Source organism: Nematolebias whitei, chromosome 7 (assembly GCF_014905685.2).
Source record: "Nematolebias whitei isolate Nwh7 chromosome 7, NemWhi1, whole genome shotgun sequence".
NCBI lineage: Eukaryota > Metazoa > Chordata > Actinopteri > Cyprinodontiformes > Rivulidae > Nematolebias > Nematolebias whitei.
This window is the reverse complement of record NC_056504.1, coordinates 40,152,243-40,169,464: the sequence shown is the minus strand read 5'-3', so window position 1 is coordinate 40,169,464 and position 17,222 is coordinate 40,152,243. Positions and strand designations below refer to the sequence as shown.

The window sequence follows — 17,222 nt, the reverse complement described above, 5'->3', positions numbered from 1 at the left end:
GAGTTATTTTGATGGAATGTCTGATATTTAACTTTATCACTAATATTGGCCGATACCGATACCACACCGATAATATCGTGCATCCCTTCTTCTTATTGAAAGTTTTAACATCACTTCTGTTTTTGATTCAAACTATAACACAATCAGGCATGAACAAAACAAGATTCAGCACTGAGAAGTCATTTCTGCAAGCCTCGTGTAGTCAGGCATTTTGAAACATTTACACCAGTATTAGTCGGCGTACTTGATCTGATGCAGGCAGGTTGGCTGACTGATCTGTTGGTAGTAGTCAGGGTAATCTTTCCTGGAGGGCAGCTGCAGGAAAGGCTCTGAAATCAGCTGACCCTGACTGTTCCTGGCCCCTCGCACAGCCTCATAAAGCTGGAAAATGGGATTACTCATGACAATGTTGGATGTCAAACTCTCTGCCTCGGACTCTCCTTCATCGTAGTGGACAGACCCTGAAGAATACAGGACAATGATGACACATCCAGTCACAAAAACACATGACTAGAAGCTGGCTGTTCAGTAACAATGTATATGTCTGGTCATAAGGTAAAGACGTACCAGAGAGTATGCCCTCCTCATCGCTCTCATATTGAAGAGCCATGGTGATAGCTGAGAGGCGGTCTCCTTGGGCAAATCTTTTATTCCTACCAGACACAGAAAAAGTAGATCAGATGTTAACAGAGCTGCATCTACAGTACACGACTCCCGGTGTTGATACCTCAGTACCTGATGCGGATACTGGACTTGATAGGCTCTCCGTGTTCAATTTCAGACTTCTTTTGTGCAAAAATCTTTTTAATTGTGTTAGCATCCTGAAACACGAGAGTACATTAAAGCGAGTTAAACAGCAGCAACAACAGGTCAAAGTATCATGTTCTCAACTGCAGATTTACCTTAAAAACCTGTGATCCAGGTTCATTGTACGTTTTGGCATTCTTCACCAGCAAGTCGATGTCTTTAGTTATGGAGCTGATGCTCCTGTAGTGTCCCAACTACAATAAATTGGATTTGTTGGATTTTGAATTAACAGAATTCAAAACAAACCAGATTGTGACACTGATGTGACTGAAACACTGAAAGAGTACCTGGATTTTCTGAGCGATGATTTTCAGATCTATAGGCTCCTTAATTATGGCATAATAATCTGGATATTGCTAATTTAAAAAAATAAACATCAAATTAAAGCAAAATCATTTCAATTCACTTTTTCAGTTCAGCTTTGGGTGCTCATACCATTTTGGAGGGAAGCTTCTGGAAGAGCTCGCTGACCAGCCGACCACTGGGCTCAGTGTACGACACAACAGCATCAAGAAGCTGCTCGAGGACCTCTTTCAAACAGGCAGACACACTCTGATAATGATCACAGTTGGACAGAATTACATGAAGGTGTCACATTTATGAGGCAGCTGTATTTGCATATTGTTCACAGTATAAAAACAAAACATATATAATTACAACAGCTCCATATAACACTGTGCAAAAGTCTTATTCCAATCCTGATGTTTTTCTATTACACTTCCAAACAGCCAGATGTTCTTATGGTCTTTTAAAGTGGTTGACAGGTCTTCAGGTTTTCTGAAAGACCTTCATAAGGTTATTGTTTAATTTATTTAGTTTTTGGTGGACGGTATTCAGCAGTTTCAACAGCATTATTATGCAATTTTAAAAAAAAATAACCAAAGCAGACAAGAGGAGGGCAAAAGAAAATGTGTAAAGCTAAAAAAAACAATCTGAAACAGACAAACATCATCTGAAAGTGACATCTTTCCGAAACAGGAAAAAGGCAACAAAGACCTAAAACAGGACACAAGACGCATCATCCTTACCTTTTCTGTATAAGAAAAAACTGCATGACACGCTTTTAACTCATAGCTCCTTGGTTATCCCCTTTCAGGTGCTAAAAAATTATTTTCTGTGTCACACTGTGTTATCTTTGGTGTTTTTCATAGATTCGACTAAATGAATAGGAATGAATCATGTCTTTGTGATAAAGTGTCTGAATATTCAATTAAAACTTTTTTTTTTTGCCAAGCTGCAATTTTTTTTCATCATCTGCTTCATCAAATCTCTCACGGTTAAGAGCTTTTTATGTTTGAATGATTCATAGGTCATAAACAAAAGACTTAAAATTATTCCTATAAAAAAGGTTAAGTACCGGAGTGGGGGAAAAAGCAGCCGAAGTCCAAAGAAAACTTTTGAAATACATTCAGAAAGAATGCAAAAATACTGATAAAGACCACATTAAAGATAGAAAGTCTGGCTCCTAGCAAGCAAAGTAAAAAGAAATGATGGGTGACTCAGAGCATAGGTTTTAGCCCAGTACTAAACTATGATGTACAAACATTAATAAATATGAAGCTGTTTAAATACTTTCCATGACACAGTTAAAATATTTAGAGAAAAGAGTATATTATGGTACATAACATCTCTTAAATTTAACATCTCTTAAAATTAACAATGTATATTTGACTTATTAGCTGGTTGTTTTCCTTTTGGTTGTTCCCTTCTGCAGGGGTTGCCCCAGCAAGTAAACACATACAAAAGATTGGGTAATATAGTTTTAGCTACAATATAGCTGCAAATCTTGAGCTTTTTAAGCATCATACTGCAGGTGAGCCTCTTACAGATGGACGTATTAATTTGTCCATCATTGCTTTGGTAGATTTATGGAGCACGGTGCACCATTTTATACTAATTTTAAAGAAAACAGTTTGAGTGTGATCATTTCAAGTATTTACAGATCACTTGAATAATATCACATAAAGATGGATATTATGCAGTGAAAATATTAAATCTGTTGACATCACCTCATCTTCAGTGGATCTTCCAGGATTGTCTTCTACATCATCTCCTTCTTCATCATCGTCTTCATAATCTCCTCGTTGAACGAACTCGTTCTTAGTTCGCAGGTAGAGATCCCACAGCTTACAGGCCGCCCTGTATTCAGGGCTGTCTGGCTGCATGGTATATGCAAATTAATTTCACAAGACGACGCATATTTTATTGCTTTTGTTCAGGTTTAGAAGGTCGTGCTACCTTATAGTATGTTTTTGCATTGTTGAAAAGTAGCTGAAAGTCACTGGTTAGTTGTTCAACATCATCATACTCCTCCATCTTTAACTTCTGCTGGATCTTCATCATGTCAATGGGCTGAGAGACCACATGGTAATAGTCTGGTAGGTTCCTGTAACAAAACAAGACATTTTCTGAGTTTAGTTGTTTGATTTGATGGACATTAAAAGAACGGCTGGGTGTAAACACACACACACACACTTATCAGTGTGCTCACCTTCGTTTGGGGGCTCTGATGAACAGCTCGCACAACATCCTGCCCTGGTCGTCCTTGTAATCTCTGATTGTGTTGTAGAGCTCATGACATACAGCGATCTGCAAAGCAACGTGTGAACACTTAAAAATATTCACGCACACCTCCTCACAATAATCACTTCATCCACTAGAGGAATTCAAAAAGGGACACGGTGACTGAAATTTGTAAAGTTACAGAATCCACAGCTGGAATGTTTTGAGGTCCTTCTCCCCTTTCTCCAAATTAAAGACACTAACGAAGTCTGGTTATCGTCTCCACTCACACTGCTAGAGGGGGACGTCGCCCGTCTCCTTTTCAAGGCCATGATGAAACCCTGAGAAGACAAACGCCAATCAAGTAACAAATATAGAGACATCATATTTAATGTAATGATGAGAGGAACTAACTGAAGGTTTTGAAAGCAATAGGAACAAAAAAGTCCAATCATTAAGCATTAAGGTTTGACTTTACTCAAACCTTTGGCAGGATATTAGTTGGCATGCAGAGCTGTGATGCTCTGTCCTGTGGGATGCTGATCTGGTTTTATGGCTGTTCAAGCATTGTCTCGTGAATCAAAAATGCAAACAGCTGGATTAGAAAACTTTTCAGTCTTGCTTGACCAAGAGGTTTCTTCTCAAACTCAACAAATGGGAAGATTAAATTCTCAGTGTGGAAAACATTAACATGATTAATTACCTACAACGAGTCTTAATAGAATTTAAAAAAAGAAGGCTTTATGTTTGAAAATGTTTTAGTGTAAATAAAACTTTAAGTTGTTTGAATCAAAATGGTTGTGTGAGATGACATGAGTGGACAAGGAGGAAGGAAAATGAACGCTTCCAAGTAAGGAAACACTTTCTTTTTTTTGTCTGAAAAATCATTCGTAAGCCGATGAGTGAGAAACTTTCAAACGGTTCTTACAGAGATTATTGTCCTTGTGGTCGCAACATGAAGCAATTTAACTCATAAATGCACAGAATTTTAAATCTTTTTAAAAATGTTTCTCAATCACCTAAATGTCTCAAAAAGACTTGGTTAAGACTCAAAAACAAGCTACATGTACTATAGGACAACAACGATGAAAAGCCTTCAAGCAGAGCAGCCCAGATGAGTAATCAACCAAAATGATTCTTAACAATTAGAAATAGGACTGTGATTAAAAATGAAATGAAAAGTGAGCTTAACTAATCCATATTCTGCTTTATATTGAATAAAATGATACTGAAGGCATCATCTTGTGGTTTGAAGGCTGTGACAGCAAATGCCCATATCCATCAGTCGCTGTGCAAGAGGCGGGGGACACCCTGGACACGTCTCCAGTCCATCTCAGGGACACACAGAGACAAACAACCCTCTCACTCACTCACACCTGAACAATTTAGAGTTACCAGTCAGCCTAACATGCATGTTTTTGGTCTGTGGGAGGAAACTGGAGTACCCAGCGACCTTTTCGCTGAGAGGCAACAGCTCTACCAACTGAGCCACCGTGCCACCCTAAAGGGTCTAAATGCAGATGTTGCAGCAGAATGTGAAAGTTCTCTTTTTAAACGAGGTCTTGTCTGAAGATCCAAACATAAGGCAAACAACTATTTTTTTTTCTGTTTTTGCAAAATATTAAACGAAAGCTTTGCAACAAAGCAACTTAAAAGGTGCTCACTGCAAATAATGAATTCAAACATAAAAAAGATTCTCCTGAATTAAATCATATGTTTCAATTAAATTTCAATTCAGTTTATTTATATAGCGCCAAGTCACAACAGAAGTCATCTCAGGGCACTGAACAGAAACATTCGTATATAAAAATAATAATTTAACACGATTAATCTGAGGAGCAGACGCTTTGAATTCAACTCCATCACAGAACTCTCATTTTGAGCAAGCACAAAAGCAACAGTGGAAAGGAAATCTCCCTCATGAGGAAGAAACCTTTAGCAGAACCAGGCTCAGGACAAGCGGCCATCTGCTTCGACCGGCTGGGTTCGAGACGAACGGGAAGGAGGAACAGAAACACAATGGCAGGTCAAGAATCACATATGCTGCAGTTTGAGAGTTTATTTCAGTAGCTTTTCAGATATATCTAATGTAATAATGAAATGTGGGTCCGCATTCAATGTAAACAAAACACAATAAGCCAAGACACCTGGAAGAGTCCATGTTTGATCTATGTTAGTCGGTTTAGTTAAATAAATATGGTGGCAAGTTTAACATTAATGCTATTTTATTGGCAGCACGATGGATCAATGGTTAACACTGTTGCCTCACAGCAAGAATGTGCTGGGTTCAATCCCCGGTTGGACCTGGGGTCTTTCTGTGTGGAGTTTGCATGTTCTTCTTGTGCATGCGTGGGCTTTCTCCGGGTACTCCAGTTTCCTCCCACAGATCAAAAACATGTAGTTAGTCTGCCTTCAGGTCCAGGCCTCCATTGCAAAAGATTTCTGTGATCTCAGTGGGATTTGCCCGGTTAAATAAAGGTTAATACATTTTCAGTCACTTAGGCTCATTCCACAGGTAAACAAATGAAGGTGGTAGATGGCATCTAATTGTAAATTTTGCTTACAAATTGTTCATTCAAACACACATGAACTCTCAATACGAGCTATTACTTTATGATTTTGAGGGGCCGGTCTTCATGACTTTGTAATGAGAACATTCAAACTGATTAACTGGGACAAGATGTTGAAGAACTTAAGACACGTGCACTGTTTAGAGTTTGAAGCTGTTAACGGTCGGTGAAGGTTGGTTGTAATGGAGACAAAAGCTGGAACATAAACACTCATGCACACAATAAACAGCAGTGGCTCTAATATGGACACATTTATCAGTAATCTGAACTATACTATATAACTATACTATATACGGGGGAGTGGTGGCGCAGAGGTTAGAAGATGGGCTTGTGATCGGAAAGTGGCAGGTTCACCTCCCAGTACCGTCAACATCAAAATGTGGGTGGAAAAGGTGAAACACCCACACGTGCCTCCACCCTCATTTGCCCCACTCTGGGCCCCTGAGCAAGGCACTCAACCCCCACTGCTCCCTAAACAGGTCTCTCTTGAAAATGAGTTCTCGTGGATCAATGAGACTACCAGGATAAATAAAGGGTAAATGAAAAAAAAATACTGGCAGCAGCAGCTCAAACTAATATAAATGTAATTTAAACCAGATGAACTCTAAGGAACAGGAACTTCCATTGATGTGATTTGTGTGACCTCACGGTTTCACATCAACATGACTGTGTAGGATCATCTGTGATAAATATGTCACCTATGTGAAGGAGCTGAGCCAAGAGGAAGAGGCACTCCCACGCATGTCACTCACAAATATGCATCACCTCACGTGACCTTATAGCCCTAATATCTCCCGTATTTTACATTTTGGAGACAAACTGTCACGTGGACGTGGCATTTATATGAGCGCTTCTGGGGTGTCAGGGGGTGTCTGTGTTACCAACAGCTCCCACTAATGTCACGTAGCAGCTGCAGCCCCTCATCAGCAGTGTGCTAACACGCACAGAGGCAGCAGCTGTCCACGCAGTGTCACTCAGCGTGGACAGCTACAGACCTCTAAACAGCTAACCTTTAGCTCCTCAACAGCTAACCTGTAACATCACAGAGTTAGGACAATAGACGCCGCTAATATCGAGTAGGTTAAAAAAAAAAAAAACCTAAAGCTACCGTTAGGTGGTATCAACGACACTTGGTGGGAAATATTTCATTTTAAACATTTGACACGCTTACCTTCGGTGGGCACGTTATAAAACCCACAAATTCCTAACCCACCGCGAAAAAAAAACTAAAAACTAAAAACAAATCACCTATTGATTTTAGACAGGGACAGAATTGTGAATTTCTTATGGGTTTACATCTATTTCCGTTTTCTCGCTTTCAGAATAAAAGTTTACGCAGATTAAACAATGTACATTGTGGTGTTTCCTGCTCTTTTCACGTAAGAGCGATAGAACTGTAGTTGAATTATTAAACGGCATATTGCTAATTTAATTGTTGTTTTCTTTGTAACTTCTAAGAAGTAAGATCTGTCATGAAATCAAAACAAAAATTCGAGGTTAAAAGTATGACTACTGCCGACTTCCGGTTAGTCAAAAGTCTGCTGATGTTAACCCTAAACTCTTCATTTTGGAATTAATAAAACGATTTTTCTTCTTCTTTTTTTTTTTTTTGTAGTTGTTTTTACCTACACGGTATAATGTTATTAACATGAAGTTTGTTGCACATGCAGACTTTTTTTTTTTTTTTTTACAACCTCGAATTTATTCACCCTTGCTTTTCTCATTTAGTATAGGGCTATATAAAGTATACAATAGATGAGTTTAACATGACTGAACTGCACAGAAAATGTCTGGATTTTAAATAAATTAAGAAGAAAAGCAGCCAATTTGTAAAAAAAAAAAAATAATAAATAGATGTCTGGTTGCTTTTAAGCAAAATTAAAAATTAAGAGGGTGCTTAAAAAGTTTGCACGTGATTAAGTTGTTTAAGAACATGAATCAGATGGTTCACAATTTGTGAACCATCTGGAAATATAATGAGCTTGTAAACGAGTTTATATAAAGTTTATAAGAAGACCAGAGCCAGGTTTAGATATTTTGTGGCCCAGGGCAAATCCCAGACATGGTGCCTCCCACTTCTCTAAAGTGTCATTGTTTCTAACCCTTATTTATTTAAGACCTTCTTATAACTTATTGTTTATTGTGACATGTAAATCTTATCTTTCAGGTTATTTGCAATTGATTATTGCAGCAGCACTTCTACAAAGTTTTCCACAATGTGACCAGATGGGAGCTGCTGATCATTTGGAGAGGCACTTCAAAACCAAAATTGACACTATTAATTGAAAATAAATAAATGAAATAAATAAAGCCATTCATTATCTTTACCTTATCTTTACCCACTTCTTTTGTGTTGCGGTAGTCGCTGCTGCCCATATCCAGCAGTCACTGTGTGAGAGGCAGGTGCCAGGGGACACCCTGGACAAGTTGCAAGTCCATCACAGGGACAGAGACAAACGAGACAAACAACCATGCACTCTCTCACTCACACCTAGGGACAATTTAGAGTTACCAATCAGCCTAACATGCATGTTTTTGGTCTGTAAGAGGAAACCGGAGTATCCGGAGAAAACCCACGCATGCACAGAGAGAACATGCAAACTCTGCAGAAAGGCCCATTCGATCCGGCAACCTTCTCGTTAGGCAACAGATCTGCCAACTGAGCCACTGTGCCACCCATAAATAAATGAAATATTAGCTCCTAACAGTTTTTCTTTTTTTAAAATAAAAATTAAAAATTAAACAGAAAATCCTGCAGACAAGAAATCCTATGGAAAATATTCCAGATACTCTTCCTACTGCACAAGGAAAGTTTGTGTTTTCTTTATGATTCCTGCTCATGTATAGATAGAAAATAATGAAGAAGTACCGGTAGATATTTTAGTCAATTGCTGAGATCAAATGTAATACATACAGAATGGATATATCATAAAAGTTAACAAGACATCAGTGGAACAGGGAGGGACCCTTAACATTAAGAAAAACTATTGAAGTCAAATTGAAAGCAGAAGTCTGAGCATTAAACAGTAATAACTCATAAAAATTAAAACACCCAACTGGGTTATATTCATACAATCAACAAATAATCAATAAACTGGGAGATAAAGTTAGGGAGGCCAGACTGAGATGGTGTGGACATGTCAAGAGGAGAGACTGTGGGTATATTGGTAGAAGGATGTTAGAAATGCAGCTGCCAGGAAAAAGGCAAATAGGAGATATATGGATGCAGATAGAGAGGACATGAAGGTAGTTGGAGTGAGGACAAAGGATGCAGAGGACAGAGTGAGGTGGAGGAGGATGACTCGCTGTGGTGACCCCTGAAGAGGGAAAAGCCGAAAGAAGAAGAACATCCATCCATTTTCTTTAACCGCTTGTTCCATTTTGGGTCACGGGGGTCGCCGGTGCCCATGTCCAGCAATCACTGTGCGAGGGGCGGGGTACACTCTGGATGGGTCGCAAGTCCATCACAGGGCCACATAGAGACAAACAACCATTCACTCTCTCACTCACACCTGGGGACAAATTAAAGTTACCAATCAGCCTAACATGCATGAACATACAAACTCCATCCAGAAAGGCCCCTGGACCGGGGTTTGAACCAGGGACCTGCTCGCTGAGAGGCAGCAGCTCTACCAGTTGTGCCACCGTGCTGCCCAGAAGAAGAACAAAGAATCAATAAAATGTAACCAATAAAGTACAGAGATGAAGGACTTATAAGTGCAGACAGAGAATAAAAACAAATTTTATTTGAAAAGGCTTCACAAACAGTTTGTACAACTTAAACATTCTTTGAGGTGAAAGACTTGACACTTTATTTTTTGTTTATTCCCTGCTCTGCCACAGTTCCTCCACTCCAGTAGGGGGCAGTAACGCACCTTTAGGCGGGTAACCGCCGCCATTGAAAACAAGGACAGCGACCCGGAGCAGGAAGTTTAGGTCCACCGCCGGTTCCATGTGTTCGCTTTTCCATTCATTAAGCGGTAACGTTAAGCAGCACAATTTTAAATGAAAAATCGACATTATTGTGATTTTAGAAAACGGTAATCTATAGTTTCCCTTCTAAACAGACCAAAGCCGCACGTGTTGCTAATCTAGCTAAAGAAGAAGTTGCGCTAAAGAGTAAAAAACAACAATCTCATTGCGAGTGAAGATTTCAGAGCTGCTAGCTGTTTTGGATGAAAGGTGCTCGCGCCACCAGCATGATTAAGGAAAACAGGTGGAACATCCCCCCCAATGCTCCTGCGTGCATGGAGAAGCACCTGTGCGCGGCTCAGTACCGAGCAGGTAAGGAAGAAGCTGGAGAGGTCGGTGGAGGGGAAACACGTGGTGACGCTGGTTTCCCCACCAGTCTGTTTACATCTGCACGCGCCCTGGTAAACTAGACAGTTTACCTCATTAGCGCAGTTCAAGTAAATGCAGTGTCATTATTGCAGGTTTTAGCCATCAATGCTGTTTAAATTCTGGATCAGGACCCCAGATGTCCTCACACTCATTCAGCTTTAATGATTTCTTGTCTCATAAACTGTGATTATATCCAGAGAAGGCATCTGATCAATGCCATAATTATAGACAAGGTCTAAAACATACACTTTTTTTTAGTTTTACTACAAATGTGAACAATTTTGTCAAATGAAGCTAATTTTGTATTAAGACTTTAAACCCAATTATTATATAAGTCGGAGAGTCAGTTTCTTTGTGGAACGAAATTATGTGCACAGGGTCCCAGTAACATCCAACAGTAAAATGTAAAAGAAAAACTAATAAGATCTAAGATATGAACTAAGAAAAACATAAACTAAAAATACACTAAGGACTAATAGCATAAAAACAATACGCCGAACAGCAGCATGAACATGAGTCTGTGTGAGCAGATGAGCATGAATGAACACAGCAACATGAAACAGATCAGCAGCAACATGAAACAGATCAGCAGCAACATGAAACAGATCAGCAGCAACATGATGTGATTCTTCACAGTGATTATTCTGGGTAGAGTCCTAGTAGTTTTGCCAGAAGGTCAAATTGGAGATGAGATGGAGGTAGAGTGAGGACAGAGGATGCAGAGGACAGAGAGAAGAATGACTCTCTGTAGCGACCCCTGAAGAGGGAACAGCCAAAAGAAGACGACTGCCAGAAATGAGGAGACACTTTGCACGGTCTCTGAAGTATTGTGGACATCTTGTTACATTTTAAATTCTTTTGTTGTGATTTTTTTAAATAGTCGGAAAGGACTTTACCTTTTCTTTGAGTATTTTTTTTTTACTCTTGATAAGAAGCATAACATAATCCAAAATAATCTAATAAATTAAAAAAAAAATGAGATAGACAACAGATAATACTTATGGAATAAAACAAAGTTTTCATTTTTCCAAAACAAATATACACACACACATAGATATATATATATACCTCCAGATGCAGGAAGAGGGCCCACTCACCCAGCACACACACATATTGCCTGGCTTCCCTCAGGAAGGAGATTGAGGAGCATTAGGTGTAGAACCACTAGACTGAGGAACAGCTTCTACCCTGAAGCTGTTAAGACTCATGAATCTCTAACCAGAAAAAGAGCAGCATCGTGCTGCCGTCTTGACAGAAGATTACACAATAAAGTTCCACCACTGCACAAATATATGTGTTGAACTTACTGCTTAGTTTGGTTGGTCAAACCTGGATAAAAATGCAGATCTGGCTGATGGGTTCTAGTCACTTGAATTTTTTTTTTTTTTAGGCTTATCTACTTCTGAAACCTATATAATTAGTTAGAACTATACAATTTAAAGGAAATGACACCTCATTTGTTATGATGGGTTAAGTAGAACTAATTCAGCAGCTTGAAATGTGTCGCTAACTACGACACTGAAGACACTAATTCAATTCAGGAAAATGGATTTGAATAAAAAGCTGTGATAAAAATGAACAGTTTTCAGGCCACCTACAGCCATTCACATAGCGGTTCTTTCTAATGTCTGTTGCTGATGCTGGAAGGCTCGTCAAATATTTTATATGAACCTGTAGACTAGGATTGTAATCCAGCATCTAGGTATGCTACGGGAGGGTCTGATATTTCAATGTGGGACTTCCAAGTGCCTATTTTTTTACCACTGTTCTTTCTTCACAGATGGCACCCTGCTGATTGGTGCCTCCAACCTCGCTGGCAGGAACTGGCAGGGATCCGTATGGGTCTACAGTGACCCCGAGCAGGCCCCCAGCGAAGGATTCTGCAAAGCTGGTGTGCAGACGGAGGCTGGAGTCACAGACGTCAGATGGGTGGCTGAGAAGGGGATTGTTGCTGCATCAGATTCAGGTGAGATATAGATCCACTGGATCTGAATAAAGCACCGAGCTGAAGACACAATAACTCGATTTTGATTTGGTTTTGTCGTTTCACCTGTGCAGGTGCCTTGGAGCTCTGGGAGCTGGCAGAGAACGAGCACCTGTTGGTGAATCGTTTTACCAGATATGACCACGACAACGTGGTCACCACGGTGAGCCCTGTCGTTGGAGGAAGCGGTGCTGTGACGGGCAGCATGGACTGCAGGTGAGACACTTACAAATCAGAGGAAACAAACGATCTCAACATCATGTCTTCCCTCTGCAAACAAACTTGATTATAGGGAAACAGCTACATTAGTAAACAGTGTCGGATTAAAACTACAATACGCACGTTTATGCTCACTGAACAACAACAGCAACTTCGCAGTCACTCCGGATCCAGATCTTTCAAGTAAAGTCCAGAACCATAAATAAATGAACCGCTGAAGCTCCACTGAGGGATCAACAGTTTTAATGTTTCTAGATGCAGCGTTGCATGAACGCTTGAAGAGAATCTGCGTTTATTGTTTCTATTTGAAACTATAGTTTTTGTACGAGGGTCTTTGATCACCTTTACATAGTTTGTCTTCTCTTCAATACAGAATTAAAGTCTGGGATCTCAGTCAGGAAACTGTTGTCACCACCTACAATGGTAAGAGAACGTTTGCAGACCGTTCAAAAAAACCAAATTAAGTAGTTTTTATTAAATTGACTTGTATTTAGGCAGATAACTAATTACTAATCTCAAGCGAGGAAATTAAACTGCTGACTTGTCTTTCATAACAACCATAGCCTGACACTGATACAGCCCTGTTATTAATCATTTTAGTGGGACTTCTGTGATTATTCTATCAAATTTTATAATAATATATTTATTTATGTCAAAAATGTGTTTCCTGGCCTTCCAGTTCAAAGTGCATCTTATGTTCATGACAACAGACTGAAATTTTATTTGGTTGTTGTCAAGTTTATTTGATTGTATTCTAAGATTTACATTGTTTTTATTTGTAATTATATTTTTAATAGTTCTTCAGCTGGTATGAGTACCAGCTGTGTACCATGCCTGTGAATGTTTTACACCTGTAAGAACAACTCCAACATCTGTTTAAAACTAGTTGTCTGTTTTTTAGACTGAATCCCATAAAAATATATATTTTTCTTTTTGTTAAATCTCTTCTTTCTACAGTGCACACACAGCCTGTTAATAGTGTTGCCTGCAGTCCTACAGACGAGTCTCTCTTCATCTCCTGTGGCCAAGTATGTTTATCGATTATTGTCGTATTCAAAATCATAAAATAACATTTTGTGGGGGATTACGGCCACATCTGGGTTGGTGTGTCTCTCCACTAACTTGAATGATGTCAGGCAAACAACTGTTTCAAAAAATGTTTGAAATGGACAGTTTTATTGGGATAAATAGCAAATTAAAGAGTTTTCAGATTTGCTGTTTAAATATTGAATAAAGCACCAAGAACTTTTGTGCTTTGTTTTTTTAAATAAAATAATATAACCGATCAAAATGATTTGAAACGAACATAATCAAGCAGTTCCACGTGGGTTTAATAAAGTGGAGAATAGAGACGGGTTTAATATTTGATTCTCTTAAATAATGATGCCAGCGTTCTCTCTGATCACTCAGGATGGCCGAGTGCTGATGTGGGACAAGAGGAAGCCGAACAAACCAGCCTCAAAAATCGGTGAGCAACCTTCTGTGGTCTGTCGAGCAGCTGAGCGACGGCACCGTCACATTAGGAACCAAGAAACATTAACACAGCGAATAAAAAGTCCATTATAAGATTCTGAGGGATGATCACAGATGCTATTAGCGGTCTTGTTTTTGTCACTACTTCCTGTTCTATGGTATTTATTTTTCTTTGCGTTGTGTGACTTCAGCAGCAACTCCTGAATTTCCTTCGGATAATAAAATCTTAATAATTTCCCACAAAGCTGCAGCCTCTGTGATGATGTAACTTGTGTTTTTATACAGATGTGGAGCCCTCGAGTGGCTCTGCTACCACCGTTGCTTGGCACCCCCACCACAGAAGCACCATTGCATTTGGTAAGGCTCGGCAGCAGGTCGATGACCGGCGGAGTCATGGTTCCACATTTTCAAACAAACGTTACATTTCAGGTGATGAGCTGGGCAGAGTGGCCGTAAAAGATTTCCTGGGAACCGAACCGGCCCGGGTGAAGACGGTCCACAGCCGCAGAGTTAACAGCCTCGCCTTCTCCACGAACAGGTAAAGTTATTTAGCGTGTCAACATCTCACATTTGTCTTCCATCAAATGTCTGTAAAACCAACGTTTTAACGCTTCGTTCACTCCAGTGATGCTTTGCTGGCCTCCACCAGCGATGACTGCTCCCTCGCTGTTGTGAACTCTGAGCTGCAAGAAGTGTGAGTCTTTACACTCGGTGCTGAAACCCACAGCTCAGTTTTACACCACAAATTATACAAACTGCATGATTTTTTATTTATTTTTTGTTCTCTGTAGGCTCAGAGATCGGCGACACCAGGACTTTGTCACAGGTGTTTGCTGGCTTCATGGGAGCTCCACCGCTCTCACAACCGTAGGCTGGGATCATCTTGTGCTCCATCACACCGTGACTCCAGCTGCTGGATCCTCTGATTCCTCATCTTAGTCTTTAACACTTTAAGTTTTATCTTTGAAAGCAGTTTGTCTTCACAACAATTTCATCTCACGGTTTAGCCTAATTTAGATGGAAAACTCTTTGTTTGCTCCGTTTCCAAGTTTAAATGTAATGGATTTCAGATTTTATTTAAGCTGTTATTTTTTCGCACTTAAGAGTTCCTATAAAAAGTTTTCACCCCCTGGATGTTTTGTGCTTTTATTGCTGCCATCAATTAATTATTTTCATTAAAAAATGGCCTTTAGTTTCTTAATGGGGGTTTCAACAGAACTCCTGGGGATGTTCAGGGTGTTGGAAATCGTTTTGTATTTATCCCCCACTTGTGATTTCCTGTCATCTTTTCTCTGTGTTGAATTAGGATAATCACTTTAAAGAGGTAAATATTCATGCAGTCACTTTACATTGCATATTTTTATTTTGTTCGTGCTAATGAAGCATTCACACTATTGTGATCCATTTTTCTTCCATACATTTTTCAGCATCTTTCTCGTTCCACAATTTTTTGTGCTATTTCAGCAAATCATTCAGCTCTTTTAGAAAGGCGCTATGACTTTTGGTATTGGTGCAACTTTAGTTTTTTGAAATATTTAGCCTTTGTCACTTTTTTCTCGTAGGAAATAAATTGAGCTCATTTTACAATATTTCAGCTCTTTAGATGTGTTTACAACTTTTTACTGCTCCTTCCACATTTTGTTCTGATTCAGCTTTTTTCAGAGTTCTCCTTTGAGATTCTTTCTGCTAACTGCAGCATTTTTGTGCTCCTAACATATTTTGTCTGATTTTAGTTTATTATGCTCCTTTTAGTTTATTTCTTCAATTTTCAGGTTTTCTGCTACTATTGAGCTGTTTTATGTTAATTTTAGTTTGTTTTTTGCTAATTCCATATTTTTTGCACTTCTGTCAACTTTTCTTAGCCTAATTCAGCAAAAATGTGCTCTCCACTTCCTTCTAGTGATTTAAGCTGTTTTAGAAAATTATAGCTACTTTTCAGCCAGGTGTTATATTTTTTGCTAATTTCAGTGGGGGTTGGGGATTTCAGATAATTTCCACTTTTTAGTGCTCATTTCTGCTTCTTTCAGTTTCATTGGGTAAACGTGTTGTTTCTGCTTTCTCCTGCTAATTTAAGCTTGTTTTACATTTTCAGCTACAAACAGGATTCCAAAAAAGTTGGGACACTAAACAAATTGTGAATAGAACTGAATGCAATGATGTGGAGTCAAGTCATATTTATTTATAGAGCACAATTTAAAACAGACTGTTATCAAAGTGCTTAACACTAATGGTAACACTAAGAAATAAAAAGCAGTAAGAATACACCTTAAAAAAATTAAAACGACAGCATTAAAATGAAGACATGGAACAAGATATACTAAATCAACTCACACAGTATGAAATGCTTCTGAACGGAGCGTTGATAACAACTTGGGCTATCCTTGTCTTCTCTGGTCCGGATGACATGGCGTCCCAGTGTTCCATAAAGAACTTCAAATCGTGACTCATCTGACCACAGAACAGTCTTCCATTTTGCCACACTCCATTTTAAATGACCCCTGGCCCAGTGCAAACGTCTGAGCTTGTGGAGCTTGCTTAGAAATGGCTTCCTCTTTGCACTGTAGAGTTTCAGCTGGCAACGGTGGATTGTGTTCACTGACAATGCTTTCTGGAAGTATTCCTGAGCCCATTCTGTTATTTCCTTGACAGTGCCATTCCTGTTTGAGGTGCAGTGACGTTTAAGGGCCCGGACATCACGAGCATCCAGTAGTTTTACGGCCTTGACCCTTACGCACAGCGATTGTTCCATATTCTCTGAATCTTTTGATGTTATGCACGGTTGATGATGATAACTTAAAAGTCTTTGCTATTTTACACTGGTTAACACCATTCTTGTATTGTTGCACTATCTTTTGTGCGAAACAATGGTGGAATTGGTGATCCTCTTACCATCTTGGCTTCTGAGAGACACCGACACTCTGAGAAGCTCTTGTTATACCCAATTATGTTGTCAGTTGACCTAATTAGTGTTAATTGGTCTTCCAGCTGTTCGTTATATGCTCAATTTCCTTTTTCCAGCCACTTATTGCTACTTGTCCCAACTTTTTTGGGATTTGTTGACACTGAAATTTTGAATCAACATATTTTTCCTTTAAAATGTTAGATTTACTCAGATTAAACTTTTGATCTGTCGTCTATGTTACAAACCGTATTCCAAAAAAGTTGGGACACTAAACAAATTGTGAATAAAAACTGAATGTAATGATGTGGAGATGGCAAATGTCAATATTTTATTTGTAATATAACACTGGGACGCCATGTCATCCGGACCAGAGAAGACAAGGATAGCCCAAGTTGTTATCAACGCTCCGTTCAGAAGCCTGCAT

General features: G+C 39.2%; 1 protein-coding gene and 1 pseudogene across 1 annotated transcript; one reads left to right on the top strand and one right to left on the bottom strand.

Moving 5' to 3' along the window:
• Positions 1–3,641, bottom strand: part of LOC119412830 — a 12,259-nt pseudogene extending 8,618 nt beyond the window's left edge.
• A 6,170-nt stretch (positions 3,642–9,811) lies between these two features.
• On the top strand, positions 9,812–15,022 carry wdr77 (WD repeat domain 77). The gene is made up of 10 exons (XM_037679537.1): positions 9,812–10,163; positions 12,001–12,186; positions 12,279–12,420; positions 12,797–12,846; positions 13,381–13,451; positions 13,834–13,891; positions 14,182–14,253; positions 14,326–14,434; positions 14,522–14,590; positions 14,688–15,022. The coding sequence occupies exons 1-10, from the start codon at positions 10,055–10,057 to the stop codon at positions 14,833–14,835; spliced, it is 1,014 nt and encodes a 337-aa protein (XP_037535465.1). The 5' UTR covers positions 9,812–10,054; the 3' UTR covers positions 14,836–15,022.
• Positions 15,023–17,222: the final 2,200 nt, after the last annotated feature.

What these genes read in the sequence shown, in the direction of transcription:
- wdr77 (XM_037679537.1), top strand. Translation starts at nt 10,055, where the DNA reads ATGAAAGGTGCTCGCGCCACCAGCATGATTAAGGAAAACAGGTGGAAC. An exon ending in ACGGGCAGCATGGACTGCAG is followed by an intron (nt 12,421 to 12,796) that starts GTGAGACACTTA and finishes TCTTCAATACAG; the next exon opens with AATTAAAGTCTGGGATCTCA. An exon ending in TCTTCATCTCCTGTGGCCAA is followed by an intron (nt 13,452 to 13,833) that starts GTATGTTTATCG and finishes CTGATCACTCAG; the next exon opens with GATGGCCGAGTGCTGATGTG.